Genomic DNA, 18,366 nt, shown 5'->3' on the forward strand with positions numbered 1-18,366 from the left:
CCTCTGTTAATCCCATCCCCACTGGCCTCCTGCACACCCCTCCGTCAGCTGGGACTGCTTTCCTCGCTAGCTGGCTGTGCCCAGGCTATGTCAGCAGACACGGGGTTGCTCACTCAGCTCCTCTCCTGCACTTTGAACCCTCCAGCCCTTCCTCACTGCTAGCCCCAGCCAGTGACCTCCCATATCCACATGTCCCCAGAGTCCCATTAGTCCATGTGCTGAAGCTCTCAGTAGCTGGATGGGAGCCAGGCACAGGTCAGGAGAGGGTTTATGGGCACTGTTGCACACTGCACAACTGGGGACAGAGCCAGCAGTCCCTGTGCCCTGGGTGCTCCCTGCCATTGAGCCCAGGAGGTGGGTCAGTACTCAGGACTCTGTGTGCAGTCCTGCCGGGGCTGCTGGGACCACAGCAAAGCCCAGTTTTATGTGCACCTTTTGCTTATAAGGGGAATTGCAGGAAAAGGAGGAATTTGGCTTTGACAAGCTGCTGTTTGCTCCAGTAAGGTCTGCCTGGGTCGCTCTACCACCATAACATGCCAACACTGAATACTCTCTCTTTTCTCCTTCAGAAAAGCCTAAATGAAATATTTGGTGTTGACAAATATTCCAGAGCAAGGAAAGAAGTGCTGACCTACATGTTCTCCAGGCCCATGCAGGTGAGGACAGCATTGGACATGTCTGGCTGTAGCTGTAGCTTTCTGCTGTGGGTCTGTCTTCAATCCTCGCCCCTTCTGCATTACTGAGCTGGTTGTTCCACACAGGGAGAGTAAACTGGTCCAAAGAAGGAATCAAGAATGAGGATGATATAGGGGTGTGGAACTGGCCATAAGCACAGTCTGGTATCTGCTCTTAGAATCAGGGAAATTCTGGAAAACCTTTGGTCTCCCTCCAGCCCAAGTGGCTTTCTGTGACAGTCACTGCAATGGAGGCTTGTGCTGCTGATACCAGTTGTCATGTTTGGTGCATCTGCAGCTCAGGACACTTATTTGGGTGTTTATCACCATCAAAAAAAGTTTTTGTGAATCATCAGCTGCACTTGCAGCTGGGCATAGCACAGCCTGGTTTTAGGGAACTCTTACCCCACAGGGAGACGGGCACGTTCCGGAAATGGTCTCTCTGCTGTGGCCTGCTTATCACTGCAGGAATGAATCATCTTCCCAACATCACTCATTTGACTGTCACTCTTCTAATTAGCTTATTTGCTTCATTTACTCATTAGCAGTTGCCTGAAGTCCTGCTGTGCTTCAGGGACTTAATGCTTTCTTCCAACTGGGATTGGGGTCTGAAGCCATTTTGTAAATCAGCCCCCTCATCTATGTGCCCAGCTCAGGAGTGCTGCTTTGTAAAGAGGAGGGAGTGTCCTCTGGAACTGGCTGTGTTGTCCCAGAACCCATGGCCTGATTTGGGTTATTATGGTCCCTTCTGTTACATCTTTCTTTTCTGGTGGAAGGTGCACTGGTGATATGCATTCCTTGGAGTCCCTCTCTGGTCCTGCTGACTGGTAGAAGCCTAGGCTTTGCCAGTAGAAGCACGTGGAGCAAACCTGGCTATTGACCAGGATGGATGAGCAAGGAGAATGTAACTTTGTTCTGCAGTGGCACCAAGGAGCAGATGGGCTTTTGGGGACCCACTGACTTGCTGAGATTTTGCTTCTGTGGTCTCCTGAGACTTTGGTTGGAGAAGCGGCGGGTGTGCTCTGATATACTTCACAGTGGCTCTTGTTAAGATTTAGCCCTGTGAATACATGTTAGCTCTGTATGTGAAAGAGATATCAAGGTTTTGGGGGTGAAGTCTTCTGCAGAGTAGATACCTGACAGACAGTTTGGGAAATAAGAAAGAAGCACTTTTAAAGGAAATATTCCATGAGACTTGATTTTGGCAGGAACTAGACTCATTTTGTCATCAGAAGATCAAGGTGCCCATCAGTTCAGGTCCACTCATACGTGGCAAACCTGCTGCCAGGCACACTCCCATAACAGGCAAAACCCTGTTTACAGCTGAGCCTATTGGCCCTGCAGGGCAACCTGAGTCTGGATGGTAAGCAGCATTCCCATCTGCTGGCACTCCCCAGAAGGGTGCTACTCCTGTGTGTGATGGGGTGCTGTCATTATTGGAAGTGGTGCATGAACCAGAAGAAGCAGAAATCAGTCTCAGTCCTGGGATATGCTTATGCAATTTAGTTTGTAAATGGAGTTTCGGGCTTGCCCAAAGCCATCGGCCAGGTGAACGGATGCTGCCCTCCTGTCTTCAGGGCAGCTTTCCAATCCAACCCAGTGTGTGCTGACAGCAGTGGATTCACATGACCTCCAGTCCTTAGGGAAGGACCATGGCACTGTGGTGGTCTCTGTTCTCTGACCACAGTCGTTGTGGGGTGGACTCGCAGCTCCCCAAAATCCCGAGCGGTTCAGATTCCCACCGTTGTTCCTACTGCTAAATGCAGAGGACAGGTAGTTTAAAGCCATGTCAGTACCCCTTGGAAAGGGCAGACAGCTTCCAGGAGGAAAGAGCTTTCCCTGGGAGTAGTATTTTTTGCTGCCTGCCACGAGTATTAGAGCAGATGGAAGAATCAGCCCCATCCTGCTGGATGTCACAGTCCCTCATGGGGTAGAGGACAGATTTGAGTGTTGGCAGCTGTGGAGCACAACCACATGGGGGCCCGGGACGATGTCGAGGGCTGGGCCATCGCTCTGACAGATGGTGTGGCGAGACCGTCTGGTCAGGGCACTGAGGAGTCACCTGTATCCCTGCACATGTCTCAGCTCCCAGTGATAAAGCTGGTGTTTCAGGGACAAGGCTGCAGCTAAATCAGCCAAAGCAACTTGTCCATAGGTTTAACCCCTCGTTGTGCCAAGCTTGTGTCTTCCATCTTCACTGCATGCTGGTGGTCAAAGCATCAGCCTCTTGGAGGAGGAGGGAGATGGGAAGCAACTGGTAATGTGTGTGTCTGGGTGAGCGCCTGGATTGCCATGCCAGGAGCCTTGTAACAGATGAAGGAGCAGCGACATACCATTTTTCAGGGGCTCAGTCACTCGGGGATTCAATCTGTCCGTGAGAGCAAAGCTGCCCCTGGTTGGCTGGGGCTGATTTATTTCCAGGCTTCTGGCAGTTCTCCAGGGATTGCAGCAAACCCTGGGGATTTGAGACCGCTTGTGAGTCAAATTTGTTAATAAGAAAGCATCTGCTTTATGCCAGGCTAGTGTCACTGGGTTGTGTGGTCATGGTGGTGAGGACAGGTATCAGATATGGCTTGGACTGGGCTCCCTGCAGTGTGTCACCCTGCTACAGCGCAAAGGAGTATTTTTGCTATGATACCCAAGCTGATGCCAACGTCAGTGAGTCAAGAGCTGCCAAAAGGGTGTCCAAAATGGTGCTGGACCCTGCAGTGGCCTGGTTTGGCCAGCACATCCATCAAGATGAAGTGCCCCAGACAACAGCAAACAGCACAGGACCTTCAACTTCTTTTCTAACTTGAAACAAGGCAGAGCATAACTTGAAACACTGCTGGGCATAGGGCAGGGATGGACCCTTCCCAGGGGAAGGGAAAATCCCTACAGCAGGGATTTTATCTGGTGCTCTGCTTTCTACCTGCCTGGCATTGTAAAGACCTTCCTCCCTTCTGCCCAGAAGCTTGGCACAAGTGCCTGTAAATCCCCTGAGATTTCATGCTGTCTGTCTGCACAAGGGCACTCATCTTCTCCCGCAGCAGCTTCCAGTGCTTGGCGTCTCTCCCTGCACAACAGAGCCTCGTTCGGTGGGAGCCGAGCTAATTGAGTGGAGACCATACTTTGTGGAGTCCATCAGAAACAATTTAATTCTGGGTTGTGGAAATTGGCAGCCACCACAACTCCTATCCCAGCTCTTGGGTCTCATAATAAGGCCAGGACTGATGCTGCTTTTTTTAACCTGCTCTATTTACTTGCCCGGATCAGTGCGTTGCTGCTCAGCAGGAGCTGGCTGTGCTGCTGGGCTGGAGAGCGGAGGATACAGCTGCCCAAACTGAGGATCCCAGGACAGCTCTGTAATCAGAGCTGGCTACTCCTGTTTTTTTTAAATCACTTGCTCTTATTTTTAAATGGGTTCATTCAATCGCCACTGTGCCGTGACCCCACCACAACCCCCCTGACCTGCACAGCCTCCCTTCCCCGCCTGGGCTCGGCCCCCATTGTTTTCCCAGTCCTGAGAGCTGGTGTTTCACAGATGTAAAAATAAAAGCTGTAACATGTGATAACAGGGATGACACAGGAGAGATTCCTGCTGAAGAGACTTCTGGGCAACACGGTGCTGCTGTCGCCTTGGTGTTGGTTTAGATGGGCAGTCCATCTGCTCTGCTTCCCAGCTGTCATGGTGGGATGGAGCAGCAGGGATCACAGCAGGGCTGTCTCTTCCTTGGTGAATGGAGGAGCCACTTATCCCAGCTCACAGTGCTCTCCAGGTAGGCACTTGGAGAGCCTGCAGCCAGACCCAAAACCAAATTGCCTTGCACAGGAGCCACTCTGCAAGGCTCCTTGTTGGGAAAGCATCCGAGGTGGGCATGGAACAAGCTGGGCTCTCCCCTGGAAGATGGGAGGATGGCTAATGAGCCTCAGGGCCTGAACAGAAGCAGGAGAATGCTTAAACCCATGAGTGATGTGAAAGTTCATGCAGCCCTTGGGCCTGGCAGGGTCAGCTGGCAGCCAGCAGCTCCCTGCAGTGGCTTTGCACCTTTTGTTCTGTGCTCAGTTTCTGCAGCATCCGCCTTGTCCCTGTGCAGCCCAAACTGAGCAGCTGGTGAAGGGCCATCAGCACACAGGATGTCATTAGAAGGACCGCTGGCTGCTGGAGCTCTTGTGATGCAGACCCAGACCCCTCCAGCCTCATGTGGGGTCCTGCCACCATCCGTGCTCACACCCTTCCCTCGTTTCTCCCCCCTTTCAGATGGCTCTCTACTTCTGCACTGGTGTCGTGAAGGACGAGACCCTCTTTCGCCACTACGCCCTGAACGTGCCCTTCTACACCCACTTCACCTCCCCCATCCGCCGCTACGCCGACATCATCGTGCACCGGCTCCTCTCCGCCTCGCTCGGTGGGTGTGCTCGGCCGCTCCTGGGGGTGGCCTGGGCACCTGGGTCCAGGGTGCCATGGCATGGCTCTGTAGCAGGAGGGAGCCTGGGCATGTCATTGTCACTTGTCCCCTCTACAGGTGCCAGCTCCCCCATCAAGATGGACAAAGAGGACATCCAGAGACAGGCAGATCACTGCAATGACCGGAAGATGGCTTCCAAGAGGGTGCAGGAGCTCAGCGGTGACCTCTTCTTCTCCATCTTCGTCAGGGTAAGAGCCAAGACTGTCTTACCTCAAGGCATCTCTGGATTTCCTTCTGAAGGCTCAGCCTAGATGCCGCCAGGTGGGGGGCCGTGGCTACCCACTTGGCCTCAGGAAAGGCAAACAGTGAGGGGACACACTCAGCAACCCCCACTGCCAGATTCCAGGACCTGGAGACACTGGCTTCCCTTGGGGATGGCTGGATGAGGGCTGCTGTGTAGTGACAGCCCTGTCTCTTGACAGGAATGTGGTCCTCTGGAGTCAGAAGCCATGGTGATGGGTGTCCTGAGCAAGGCCTTTGATGTCCTTGTGCTGAAGTTTGGAATCCAGAAGCGTATCTACTGCAATGTAAGTACCTCACCAGTGTGAGACAGTGCCAGCACTACCTCACCAGAGATGGCTGCAGCAGCTGGAGGCAGTGGCTGTCCTGGTGCCCTTTTGTGCCACCCTGCAACCAGCAGAGCTGTGCCCAAGCCAGGCCAGCCAGAGGGGAGAGAGCCTTCATGGGGTTTCCACTCCACCCCTCAGCCTGGGCAGGTATGAGGGACTGGGGGTCTGGATCAGCCCAGGCTCTGAGGACCAGCTTCTCCCTGTGACATGCTGGCTAATCTAGCCTAATCTAGGGAATAAAGCCAGATTCAGGGGAACAGAGATGAGCGTGAATCTGAAGTGAGGGCAGGGAGCGAGGCTTGGTTTTCATTTCATTTAATCAGGTGGTTTATCTGGGGCTGTGACAGCAGTGCTGTGGGCCAGCACCTGTGGTTGGTGACAGCATCCTCTCTTAATAACCTGGTTATATGGCTGGCAATGACATCTTTAAACAGGACATAGAGTGTGATATATGGGCTGATGGTGTATCACAGCAGCCCCTGATTTACGTGCTAGGCTCAGGCTCACAGGCTGCATCTCAGTTGTTAAAGAGCATGCTGGGCAAAGCAGCGTCAGCCCCATCCACAGGCAAAGTGAAGGAGGAGAGCTGAGTAGAGAGATGTTCCCAATATTCTTCCTGCCTGCAGGCGCTGCCCTTGCTGGACTTCCGCTTCCAGAAGGTGGGGAAGAAGCCAGAGCTGACGCTCATGTGGGAACCAGAGGAGCTGGAGGAGGAATCTGTGCACCAGGTAAGACCCCCACAGCATGGGACAGGCTCAACACCATGAAGGTGGCAATGCCCACCTGTGATGTCTGTAAGGACAGGTCTGGGAGGCAGGACTGCCTCACAGGTTGTCAAGTCCTCCTGTCTCTCTGTGTCCCCAGTGAGCCCAACTTCAGTCTTAACCTCCTCTGACATCCAGCCCTGCTCCATCCCATCACTACCCTCACATCTGACCCCTCCACACCCTTCAGTCTCTGCCCTGCCTGCTGTGTACCCTGCCTCCCAATTCAGTTTCCTTCAGGAATTGAATTAACGTGCTGTTTACTTCCTCCTTCCAGATCATCAATTAAGATGTTAAGTAAGATCAGGCCTAAAGCAGCTCCAGTCTAGACCCTTCCCCCCATCCTGGCATTCTTTGCCCCCTCACTGACATGGCCCTTTCTTGGGGTTTCCATCTCTGTGTCAGGGTTGAGCCCCAATTAGGAGAATTTTTTTAAATCGGACTTCCTGAGATGCAGTGTCAAATGTTTTAACAGCGTTTAGAAATCTCTCTTTTGTGTCCCTGTCATCTATTAACTTGGTAACTCAATCAAAGGGAGCAATCGCATTTGTCTGGCTTGATTAAGTGGTGCTTCTTTGCCAGCTTTTGTCTGGCATCGCTCTAAAATCACAGCTGTGTTAACTGCTGTGATCCCTGCCTGCTGCCAGGGTGGGGATGGGAGGGCTGAATCCCAGCCTCTCCCTGCACCACTCTGGGGGCTCTGCACTTGAGCCCCATTGCCATCCAAGCCCAGCACAGCCCATCCTTGCCTACCTAGGGCTCCTGATACAGAGCACAGTGCTTTCCTTCCCTTCCCAGGGATGATGTTGCGGTCAGAGCTGGCCGAGCTCCCCGGCTGCTGCAGGCATTTTTGCAGGCCTCCCTCCCTTTGAAGCTGAGCTTTCCTTTCTCAGCTTGGCTCAGAGAACCTCCCTGGATGTGGCCCGAAGTGGCCTCAGTTCCTGCTTTCCTACAGGAGCAGGGATCACTTACACCCTAGCAGAGAGCTGCATGAAAAATGACGCCCCAGCATGAGCAGGGCCCATTTTGGTTAAGCAAACAGTTGGTAGAGGAAACTCCTTCACGAACCCTCCACACCTCCTAAGAAAACACAAGAACTCTCCTGTGGGAGCAGGCAGATCCCTGAGTTGATAAATCTCCAGCCTTGGGATGAGCCAGTTCCCTGGGAGCTGTGCTGAACCACGTTAGATGTCTCCCAGACATCCCACGGCACCAAACACCGCATCTCTCCACCCGGACCTGGTGCTTGGCCTCTGCTTCCTGCTCTAGCTCAGCTTGGCCAGGCAGTGGGAATGTCAGGGAAGGCCATTAATGGAAAGCTGTGCAGGGGTCTGGACTGGCTGTCCCTGCCACAGAGGGAAGTTATTGCCTCCATCTCTCTGTGATCTCAAGATGACCAGGACCTCAAGTGTGCATCACTCAGGGTCAGAGCATGAAGTGGATCTAAGACTCAGGGGAACTTGATGTGAAATTGTGCTGTTTTGCAGCAGTTCAGCAAAGGAATGAGGCAGGATCGCAAGGGAGAATCCTGATAATCCCCATTTGACTCCCCCAGATTTGGGGGGCTGCCCCTTGACCACCCCCTCCTGCACTGCAGCCAGCTGGGGCAGACAGGGGCTGGTGCTCAGTAGCCAGCAGCTCTCTGGGCAGCCAACTGCAGAAGGATTTCCCTGCAGGTTGCTCCTCGCTGGCCACTTCAGTGCATTTAAATCTCAGTGAGATTTTCCTGCTCTGAATGATTAATTGGGAGCAGCTGGCACTGGATGAGCTGGGAAGGGTTGGACAAGGTTACCCTGGTAGCTCTGTGCCTGCTCCTCCTGCGGGCCAGCCCCAAGCAGATGGCCCCAGCGAGCCCTGCTACAGCACAGGGCTTGGGGAAGCCTCCAGCAAGCAAATCCCCAGGTGCCTGGCCATGGCCCTGGGAAAGCCCTTCCTGGTGTCCCAGCCAGTCCCTGAACTCTGCCTCAAGGACAGACTGGATCAATGCCTTACACTTCTGATCCATACAATCACAGGAAGAGCTAGGTTCGGAGGAGTGAGGAGGTGGCAGCAGCAGTGCCTTTCCTGAACAGGAGGGATTGATTTTCTGGGAGTTTTGTTCCCTTGCATCTCTCTCATCCATTGTACTCCCTTCTGGGTCTCCTCTTGCTGTGGGAGCACAGGCAGGTTTTTCCTTCCTTCTGGGATGCTGATAAAATGCTCAGTGGGATGTGGAAAACACTTCTGACCGCAGCTCCCTTTGGCACTTGGCCAAGCTTCATTAAGGGATGATGTGGCTGGAGGAGGAAGGCATGAGCGGACTTGAGGGGAGGTTGGGACCCACAGCCAAGGGGATAATTGCCTATAATCCTTCCCAGACTGTGCAAAGAACACAAGTGGGGCCTGATCAGGCTGGAATAAGTGAGGATGTTTTGGGGGGCTCATTTAGGTAGGTTTGGGTTCCCTGTCTGGCTTCAGAGCCTGTGGTATTGCCCTTAAAGATGCTGTCTCCAGCCCCAGCCCCAGGAGCACCCTGGACCCCAGCAGAGCTATCTGAATCCATCCTGCTCCATTCTTTGGCTCCCCATGGGTACACTGGTGGAGGCAGCAAAAGCCAGTGTGGCTCTAAGCAAATCTTAGTGTGTTGTCAGTCACCTGAAAACTCTCTTTTCTCTGTCTTTCTCTCCCTGGCTGAAGGTGATCACCATTTTCACGCTGGTGGAGGTGGTGCTGACGGCAGACAGCGGCTCCCTCAAGTACAGTGCCCTGCTCAAGAGACCAAGCTCGGAGAAGTGAGCTCAGAGGAGGCTGCACGTGCTCCCACTCCCGACGCTCCCTCACCTCCCAGACCCTGCACCGGCACCTGCCAGAGGCAGAAGGGACCCATGAGGACTTTGGGGATTGAGTTTTAAAACCAGTGTGGTTTTATTTCTGGTTTGGATTTTAACTCCAGCTGGGAGCAGGGCTCAGAGCTTGAGCCTGTCCCAAGCAGAGCATTTCTACTCTCGGGTATTTTTAGCTTGATGCTTTCTTACTTTTTTTTAAAAAGCAGTGGTGTCCATCCCCAGCTTCAGGTGCCCATGGTGAAGGCCAAGTGGGGATGCATGTCCCCAGAAGCGGAGAGGGGCTGGCTCCACCATCCCGGGTGGGATGTGGTGGGATGCATTGGGATGCAGCTGTGTGGCCATACAGGAGGGTTTCTTGCAGGGTTGTGTGTCATGTAATAAAAGCCGGGTCAGCAGCCCTTTGTGGAGCTTGTGCAGGTTTTATTTTGTGCCCTCCATGTTCCCCCAGCCGGGGAATCCCAGCAGTAACTCATCTCTCTGGAAGCCTGGTGCCTCCCCCTGCCTCTGCTTCCCAGGCATTATGAAATCCAAGTGATCTCACTATCTCTCCCAGCCCCCAGGTATGCATGTCCAGAAGGTGTGAGAGATCAGGAAAGGGGCTCCCAGCTCCCAATCTGGAGGCTAGTCCCTCAGTCTGATCCTTCTCTAGGAGTCTCCATGTATCTACTCAGTCCCTCACACCTTGTCCTCCAGCCTAACCCTTCTTGGAGACCCTGCAGCATCATGTCCTTGCTTCTCCCTGCCAGTCCAGAGAGCATCCAGCACCTTGCAGACAGACCAACCTCTCTGCAATCTCCAGGCACCTCTGCCTGCTCTCTGTCCCCATGTCCACCCTCCACAGTGTGCAGGATGTTTTGGGAGGGCATGGGCTGCTCTGACAGCTCCCATTTTATCACAAGTAGTGGCTGGAAGACAGTCTGACAAGAAGGAATGAATCCATTCTGCCAGGCAGGGAGGGAGCCCTGCATCACTCTTCCTCATCAGTGGTGACAGCTGTGGTCCTGGCATCAACACATCTGCCCTTGGCAGGAACCAGCAGCTGGCCAAATCTGGGATGCCCAGATCAGGCCCTGGGATGGGTCAGGAGTGGGTAGAACACACTTCCCAGGAACGGGTGAGCCCTGAAAGCCATCAGGGACACCTGCAGTCCCCAGGGGTTGTGCTCCCGCAGCGTCTTTCCGGATGGCCTGATGCAATCATGGATGAATGCCAACTGGTACTGGTGACATGGGGCTGTTCCCTGCCTGCAACAGGTACCTTGTTGTGCAGGTGTGCTGGCATGGGCTGCCCCAATGCACCCAGGACCTGACAGGCAGTGTGTGGCTCTGCTGGGAGAGGGGACTGGAGGACAGACACCAAAACCAAGATGTCCATCCCCTACCCCTCAGCCCAGTGTCCCCCTTCTTGGGTTTGTCTCAGGGGGAAAACCAGGCAGATCCAGCCCAGTCCAGCTCAGCCTGTCTGCAATAACAGCCCTTTGCCCTGCACCCTCCCCTGCTGCTCCCCGGGGTCCTGCAGAAAACCATGGAGCTGGGGGCCACGAGGTGCCCAGGTCCCTAGGGATGGGCCTGGAGGTCCTGCCTCGCTGGTGGGGGCAGGGATGACCCCAGGGGGGTTGGGAGCATTGGGAGGGCCCTGGGAGGGCTGGGAGATAGTCCCGGAATGTTATCAGCCCATCGTCTCACAGGACTGGGAAGAGCCATAAAGGGCTGTCCCCTTGCCCTGGACTCAGGCAGCATTCCGGGAGGGACCTGGGGTGGGCAGCATGGAACGACCTCTTACTCCTGGAACTTACCTTCTCCTCTGCTTCCTCGCTCAACTCACCGCTGCAGCCTCTGACAGGGGACGTGTGGGACAGTGGGGTAAGAGCCCTTGGTGGGGGGTGCTGGGGCTGGTGTCACTTCCCTAGGGGTCCCCGGGGACCCTGTCAACTCCCATGGGATACCAGCAAAGGGGAACCCTCACAGCCACCTCAGGGTGGTCTGAGACTCCAACCTTCCCCCCAAAGCAGGCCCTGTCCCTGCTCCCCCCATCCCCACGGCCCTGGTCACTGACTTTGGATCAAGCGACTCCGTAGTCGCAGCCAGCCGGAGTTGCCCGGCCATTACACCCTCACCATGGGGGCTGGTGCTTGGGCACCCCATCCCCTCTGCCAAGAGACACAAGGAGCTTCCCTGCCAAACTCTGCCTCAGTTTTCCTCTCTGCAGGTGGGTTCTGAGCAATACTGGTGTGCCAAAGGCCATGTGGATCCCCAAAGGATTCCTGGTCCTCCCTGGAAGGGGACTTTGAGCAGCTAAATTCACCTCGGTTGGAGATGCCCAAGCTGGACCCCTGGGGTGTGCCCCTGAAGCCCCTCAGGGTGCCCAGTGCCCCTGCACACCCCCAGCTCTGCTCTCACCTCCAGATGCTGAGAAGTCCCCAAGCTACTGGAATAAAGGTGCCAGGAGGAGGCTGGAGTTGGCCCTGGCATTGCAGCCAGCGGCACAGCGGGCCAAAAACATCATCCTCTTCATGGGAGACGGTGAGTGCCCCAGGTCCCTGCCAGGCCCTCAACAGCTAGTGAATGTGACTGATGAGAAAATGGGACTGATGCAGATCTCAGGGCAGTGCCTGGGAAGGGCAGGACTGTCCCTGGTCCCAGCCCATGCCACCCTGTGACTTGGACATGCCCACAGGCATGGGGCTGTCCACCATGTCGGCCGCTCGGATCTACAAGGGGCAGCTGGCTGGTGGCTCAGGCGAGGAGAGCGTGTTGGCCATGGAGACCTTTCCCCACATGGCCCTGGCCAAGGTGAGCAGGGCAGTGCCAGGGGGGACATTCGTGCTGCCCCTGACCAAAACCCAATTGGACCCCTCTTGCTTCCAGACCTACACCATCGACCGTCAGGTGCCCGACAGTGCTGGCACAGGCACCGCCTACCTCTGTGGGGTGAAAGCCAATGCCAAGACTCTGGGGTTGAGTGGGGCAGCCACCTATGGAAAATGCCTCACCACCTTCGGCAATGAGGTGGACTCCATACTGCACCGGGCCAGGCTGGCGGGTATGGGGCAGCAGGCAACCCTATCAAGAGAGCCTGGCATGGCCACCCTGTGCCGTGCAAGGCTGGATGGGCTCCCCGTAAACCCTTGCCCACGCTGCAGGCAAGTCGGTGGGCATTGTGACGACCACGCGGGTGCAGCACGCGTCCCCCGGGGCAGCCTACGCCCACTCGGCCAGCCGGAGCTGGTACGCGGATGCCAACATGCCCAAGGAGGCACTGCGGGACGGCTGCAAGGACATCGCCTACCAGCTGGTGCACAACACAGACATCAATGTGAGCTGGGGAGCGGGTGCGGGAGGGAGGGGGCACCAGGAATGTTGGGAGGGTCTGCTGAGCTCCCGGGCAGGTGATCCTGGGCGGCGGAAGGATGTACATGACCCCCAAGCGCACTCCGGACCCCGAGTACCCACAGGACCCAGACCAGAATGGCACCAGGAAGGATGGCCGGGACTTGATTGCTGAATGGCTGAGTGCCAAGCAGGTAACGTGCCAGGACAGAGGGGATGTGACTCCAGGCGTGGGGCACATGCCATTGGCACTGGCTCTGTTCTTGCTGGAAGGGTGCCCGCTACGTCTGGGACAAGAAAGGCCTGGATGCGGTCGAAGATGACTCCGTGAGCCACCTTATGGGTAGGAGCATCACTGCCTGCACCACTGGCAGTGCTTCCTCCTCCACCCACTTCTCCAGAGGTGCTGACAGGGACACAAAGCAGCCCCAACATGGACCCTCCTCACCTTGTTCCCCCAGGCCTCTTTGAGCCCAAAGACATGAGGTACGAGCTGAACCGCAACACATCCACGGATCCCTCCATCGTGGAGATGACGGAAAAGGCCATCCGTATCCTGCGCAGGAACCCCAATGGCTTCTTCCTCTTTGTGGAAGATGAGTAGCTCCAGGCGGGCAGTGTGGCTGGGACTAGGGTGGGATGTGGGTCCTGGGAGGAGGTGGGCATCCAAGGGGATGAGGGTGATGACTGCGTTCCCTGTGCAGGTGGCAGGATCGACCACGGCCACCACAGCGGGCGGGCCAAGCAGGCGCTGATGGAGGCCGTCATGCTGGACCAGGCGGTGGCACGGGCGGGAGAGCTCACCTCCTCCTCGGACACCTTGACCGTGGTGACAGCGGATCACTCCCACGTCTTCACCTTTGGGGGCAACACACCACGTGGCAACTCCATCTTCGGTGGGTCTTGGGGAGGGGCAGTGAACATCCCTCTTCCCACCTCAGCCTTCTGCTCCCACCTGAGGCTGATCTGGATCAGGTGTGGAGCGAGGTGTGAGGTGACAATGTCTTTCCCTGTGTCAGGGCTGGCCCCCAAGAAAGCCAAGGACAAGCGAGCCTACACCAGCATCCTCTATGGCAATGGTCCTGGCTACAGCATCCGCGACGGGGGCCGTCCAGCTGCCAGCCTCCCCGCTGCAGGTAGGAGTCTGCTGGGAATGGGGTGGAGGCACAGGATGGCTGGGGACAGCATCCCTCTGGCACAACCGCTGGGGACACACAGGGTCCTGGTGCCACCACGAGGCTCAGGAGTCACTTGGGCAGGAATTGCTCTGACACCGGGGTAATGGGAGCTCCCCTCACCCTTGGGAACCCTCAGCCCTATTTCTCCTCTCACCACTGCAGAGGACAAGGACTACAGGCAGCAGGCAGCTGTGCCCCTGGAGACGGAGACTCACAGTGGGGAGGACGTGGTGGTGCTGGCCCAGGGCCCCATGGCCCACCTCTTCCACGGGGTGCAGGAGCAGCACTACATTGCCCATGCCATGGCCTACGCCGCATGCCTCGAGCCCTATGCCACAGAGCCTGGGTGCAGGGCAGCCCGTAGGGCCTCCCACAGCACCCAGTGCTCCTCACAGACCCTGCTCACCCTCCTGACCCTCTCTGTGGCTGCCCTCATGGTGGGGGGCTGAGAGCCCCTGGCTGAGTCCCTCTGAGGGTCTTGGCAGCCAAATCACCACTGTGGCCAGAACCAAGGGATACAATAAAACACTTGTTGTTTGTCTCGGTCCACTGTGCAAAGGTTCATAGTGGTGGTCACCTCCTGAGGTGCTGCCCTGTGCCTCAGTTTTCCCAGCTGGTCATGGCTCCTAGTTCCCCCCTGGGACCAGCACTGAAGGCACTGGGGTGAAGGAGGTAAGGAAATGATGGTGAGGGGAGGTCATGTCCTCCCCAGCTTTGCCAGGCTGGGACACAGTACACAAAGGTTTGTACATTCCTGGAAAGGGGCTGAGCAAGGAGCAGAGTTTTAGTCCACATCCATGGATTTATTACTCAAGAAAGTCTGGGCAGAGAGCAAGGTGCTCAACGCACAAGTGACCCCAGGTGCTGCTGATACTGCTGTTGTCTCAGTTCCAGTGCTCAGTGCTGCCCTTGACACCTGGGGACAGGGCATTCTGCTGTCTGACACTGCAGCTTTGTAGCTGGGGCAGCATTTCCTGACAAGAACTGCACATCCTTTTGTCCCTGCATCTGTCTGCACCCCAAGCCCATCCACGCCCCAGCAGCCACATGCTGGTGTGCCAAGGAGGTACCAGCAGCCCAACCCTGCGGCCTTTGTGCGAGCTACCCAGCAGAACAATTGGCTTTTGGACACGTGCTGAACCTCTTCACACACCCTGTAAGGGCTGGTCCCTGTCCAAAGTCCCTCCCTGGATCTGCTGGAGTTGCAGACACTGCCAGTGGCATCGGGCTGTCGGATCCCACCATGAAGGTCCTGGCAAGCCTCACCCTCTGCCTCTGGGCAAGGCTCAGCACTGCTGTCATCCCAGGTGGGGACAGGGATGGGGAAGGGTGCCCCTGGCTGCAGGTGGTGTCCGGGGAAGCAGATCATCAGCCTGGCTGGCCACTGGGAGACCTTGGGAAGGGAAGCAGGGGTGCTCTGCAAGGGTGAATAGGGTTTAACTTTGCTTTTCTGGAGTCCTTGAGCCAGTTTTTTCCTGGCTTTCTGCTTGTTTCTGGGTTGGAGGCTGGGCTGGGGGAAGCACCTGTATCCTCTATCACCACCCAATTGCCATGAATTTGACCCCATCCCACCTGTCAGATAACTCCCCATCGTGTCTGGTTTTGCTGCCCCCCTCTTTCTCTGCCTCAGAACCCCAGTTCAGGCAGTAGGTGCAAGCCTGCATGGTCTCCTCCCACCCCAAATAGCACCCTGAACCCTTTGGTCCACGTTAGAGAAGGCCCCAGCATGGGGATGCCCAGGGAATGAGTATCCCTGCTGGTGTGCCCCCGGGGAGGCAAGTGCTGGTGAGCTGGGCCTGACAGGTGTTTGCCCTGTCCTAGAGGAGGAGGAGAATCCGTCCTTCTGGAACAAGCAGGCAGCTGCGGCCATCGATGCCTCCTTGAAAATCCAGCCCAGGATAGGCCAAGCCAAAAACCTCATTCTCTTCCTGGGGGATGGTGAGTCCTGTTGGCACCCCTGGCAGGCAGGCTGGTATGGCCAGTGCTCTGCTAAGTGGGGTGTGGGGAGGGCACCTGGTCCAGAGGGTGACCAGGACCCTCTCTCCTCGCCCAGGGTTCGGGATCCCCACCATCACGGCCACTCGCATCATCAAGGGGCAGCAACAGGGGAAGCTGGGCCCTGAGACCCCTCTTGCACTGGATGCTTTCCCCTACGTGGCTCTCTCCAAGGTAAATCCCACCATGCTGGACAGGGGCCAGAGTGATCCCAGGTATGGGGCCATGGTGGTACCCGTGGGGCTCCTGGCAGCACAAGGATGCACGTGTGCAGTGTATGGGGTCCCTGCCCATCCCACACTTGTCCCTGGGTGAGCAATGAGTGCAGCCGGGAGTGCTGGGGGGGCACCCCGCTGTGTGCTTCCACCAACTGCCCCCTGCCCTGACCCCCTCTGTCCTTGGCAGACGTACAACGTGGACCGGCAGGTCCCTGACAGTGCGGGCACAGCCACAGCCTATCTCTGTGGGGTGAAGGGCAACTACCAGACAGTGGGGCTGAGCGCGGCCGCCCGCTACTCGCAGTGCAACACCACCGCGGGCAACGAGGTGATCTCGGTGCTGGAGCGAGCCCGCAAAGCTGGTAACAGGGGCTGCAGGGCTGGAGGGGCCCCACAGGGACAAGGGACATCACACTGGGGGCTTTCACCCATGAGCATCCCATAGCTGGATCATGGGAACCCTGTTACCCTTCATGGGGTCTGATGACTGGGGGGTTGGCAGGGAAGGCGGTGGGCATCGTGACGACGACGCGGGTGCAGCACGCGTCGCCCTCGGGGACCTACGCCCACGTGGTGAACCGTAACTGGTATGCAGACGCCAGCATGCCTGCAGATGCATGGCAGGAGGGATGCAAGGACATCGCCTGGCAGTTGGTCCACAACGTTGATATCAACGTGAGTGCCCACGTGTGGGACGGGGGGAGGAGGGCCAGACGCTCCCCCCCACCCCAGTACAGCCCCATTAACACTGCACCTGTCTCACCCCCTCCAGGTGATCCTGGGAGGTGGTCGGAAATATATGACCCCCGTGGAGACCCCGGACCCTGAGTATCCCAGCAACAGCCAGCAGAATGGGATACGAGAGGATGGGATAAACCTTATTGACATGTGGCTGGAGGCACGGCCGGTGGGTGACACAGCAGGGACCATCCTCTGCCCACTGCCCCTGGCACAGGGCCAGACACCCACTAACCCCCCTGTGGGATTTGCCCACAGGGTGCCCGCTATGTCTGGAACAAGACAGAGATGCTGGCTGCTGCTGCCGACCCCAGTGTGAATTATCTGATGGGTAACAAATGTACTGTGTGCCGGGACTCAACAGGCACCAGGACACATGAAGGCACTGAGGTTGTCTCCAACGTGTCCCCTCCCAGGTCTCTTTGAACCCGGGGACATGAAGTACAGTCTGGTGCGTAACACCACCCTGGACCCCTCGCTCACCGAGATGATGGAGGCAGCTATCACCATCCTGAGCAGGAACCCTGAAGGCTTCTACCTCTTTGTGGAAGATAAGTTGGGGCTGGTGCCGCTGGGGCTGGTGAGAGGGGGGTCCCGTGTCCCAGGGTGGGGGTAAGAGTTGGGGGTGCTGCCCTCAGTCCCAGCCCACCGCGAGTGCCCATCTGCAGGCGGCAGGATCGACCATGGCCACCACGAAGGGGCAGCCCAGAAGGCGCTGACGGAGGCGGTGGAGTTCGACCAGGCCATCGAGCGGGCAGGAGTCCTGACGGACGAGGCACAGACCCTCACCGTTGTCACCGCCGACCACTCGCACGTCTTCTCCTTTGGTGGCTACACCCTGCGTGGCTCCTCCATCTTTGGTGGGGCTCTGCCCTGTGCTGGGCACTGCTGGCTCTGCGGCACCCTGACTGTGGCCAGAGGGGTGATACAGGCTTTCCTTGGCTGATCCTCCTTTGCATCACCCCTCCCCAGGTCTGGCCCCCTCACTATCCACTGATGGGAAGAACTACACATCCATCCTCTATGGGAATGGGCCAGGCTATGCGGGCCCCGACCGGCCCGACGTGGATCATGACACAGCCAGTGAGAGCACAGAGACCATGGCTGGGTGATGGGGTGCGGCTGGGGGCCATCACTGGCCCCCACTCATCCCCTTCTCTACTCTCTGCAGTGCAGTTCGAGTACCTGCAGCAGGCGGCCGTGCCCCTTGACTCAGAGACCCATGGTGGTGAGGATGTGGCCATTCTGGCCAAGGGCCCCATGGCCCACCTCTTCCATGGGGTGCAGGAGCAGACCTACGTGGCCCATGTCATGGCCTACGCCGCCTGCCTCGAGCCCTACACTGACTGCCACCAGCGGGACTCTGCCCCTGGCACCCGTGCCACCACCCTGGCCCTGCTCCTGCCCATCCTCCTCCTGCCCCTCTTCTACTGATTCTGTGTCCCTAGGGCACCCAAATGGGAGCTGCCAGACCTGTGTTCTCTCCCCTCCTCATGGTGTGGCACCTGCAGCTTTCTGAAGCACCTCTGGTCCGGATGCAGCAGCCAAAGGGTCACCAAACCCTGAGCGTGGGGCAGGTCCTACACCACCCGCACAGGGAGTGTTAAATAAACACGGGGTGTGACACT

At 57.0% G+C, this 18,366-nt stretch overlaps 3 protein-coding genes across 6 annotated transcripts in view; all 3 read left to right on the forward strand.

Annotated features, from left to right (window-relative positions):
• DIS3L2 (DIS3 like 3'-5' exoribonuclease 2) overlaps positions 1 to 9,677 on the forward strand; it is a 182,863-nt gene extending 173,186 nt beyond the window's left edge. For all 4 annotated transcript variants that reach the window (XM_027647397.1, XM_027647400.1, XM_027647401.1 and 1 more), the window contains 6 exons: positions 570 to 656; positions 4,915 to 5,062; positions 5,180 to 5,310; positions 5,545 to 5,649; positions 6,318 to 6,419; positions 9,132 to 9,677. In XM_027647397.1, coding sequence (XP_027503198.1) covers positions 570 to 656; positions 4,915 to 5,062; positions 5,180 to 5,310; positions 5,545 to 5,649; positions 6,318 to 6,419; positions 9,132 to 9,230 — 672 coding nt within the window. In that variant the 3' untranslated portion in view covers positions 9,231 to 9,677. The remainder of the gene's footprint in view (positions 1 to 569; positions 657 to 4,914; positions 5,063 to 5,179; positions 5,311 to 5,544; positions 5,650 to 6,317; positions 6,420 to 9,131) is intronic.
• Positions 9,678 to 11,037: 1,360 nt separating this feature from the next.
• LOC113949157 (intestinal-type alkaline phosphatase-like) lies at positions 11,038 to 14,237 on the forward strand. Its single transcript, XM_027647403.1, has 11 exons — positions 11,038 to 11,142; positions 11,686 to 11,802; positions 11,957 to 12,072; positions 12,148 to 12,322; positions 12,423 to 12,595; positions 12,669 to 12,803; positions 12,883 to 12,952; positions 13,071 to 13,203; positions 13,312 to 13,505; positions 13,629 to 13,745; positions 13,950 to 14,237. The coding sequence occupies exons 1-11, from the start codon at positions 11,046 to 11,048 to the stop codon at positions 14,234 to 14,236; spliced, it is 1,614 nt and encodes a 537-aa protein (XP_027503204.1). The 5' UTR covers positions 11,038 to 11,045; the 3' UTR covers position 14,237.
• Positions 14,238 to 14,930: 693 nt separating this feature from the next.
• LOC113949156 (intestinal-type alkaline phosphatase-like) lies at positions 14,931 to 18,341 on the forward strand. Its single transcript, XM_027647402.1, has 11 exons — positions 14,931 to 15,094; positions 15,609 to 15,725; positions 15,841 to 15,956; positions 16,188 to 16,362; positions 16,503 to 16,675; positions 16,773 to 16,907; positions 16,997 to 17,069; positions 17,155 to 17,289; positions 17,407 to 17,598; positions 17,711 to 17,821; positions 17,910 to 18,341. The coding sequence occupies exons 1-11, from the start codon at positions 15,031 to 15,033 to the stop codon at positions 18,170 to 18,172; spliced, it is 1,554 nt and encodes a 517-aa protein (XP_027503203.1). The 5' UTR covers positions 14,931 to 15,030; the 3' UTR covers positions 18,173 to 18,341.
• The last annotated feature ends 25 nt before the right edge of the window (positions 18,342 to 18,366 follow it).

The sequence above is a fragment of the Corapipo altera genome, unplaced genomic scaffold, assembly GCF_003945725.1.
Source record: "Corapipo altera isolate COAL_440 unplaced genomic scaffold, ASM394572v1 113, whole genome shotgun sequence".
NCBI classification, from domain to species: domain Eukaryota; kingdom Metazoa; phylum Chordata; class Aves; order Passeriformes; family Pipridae; genus Corapipo; species Corapipo altera.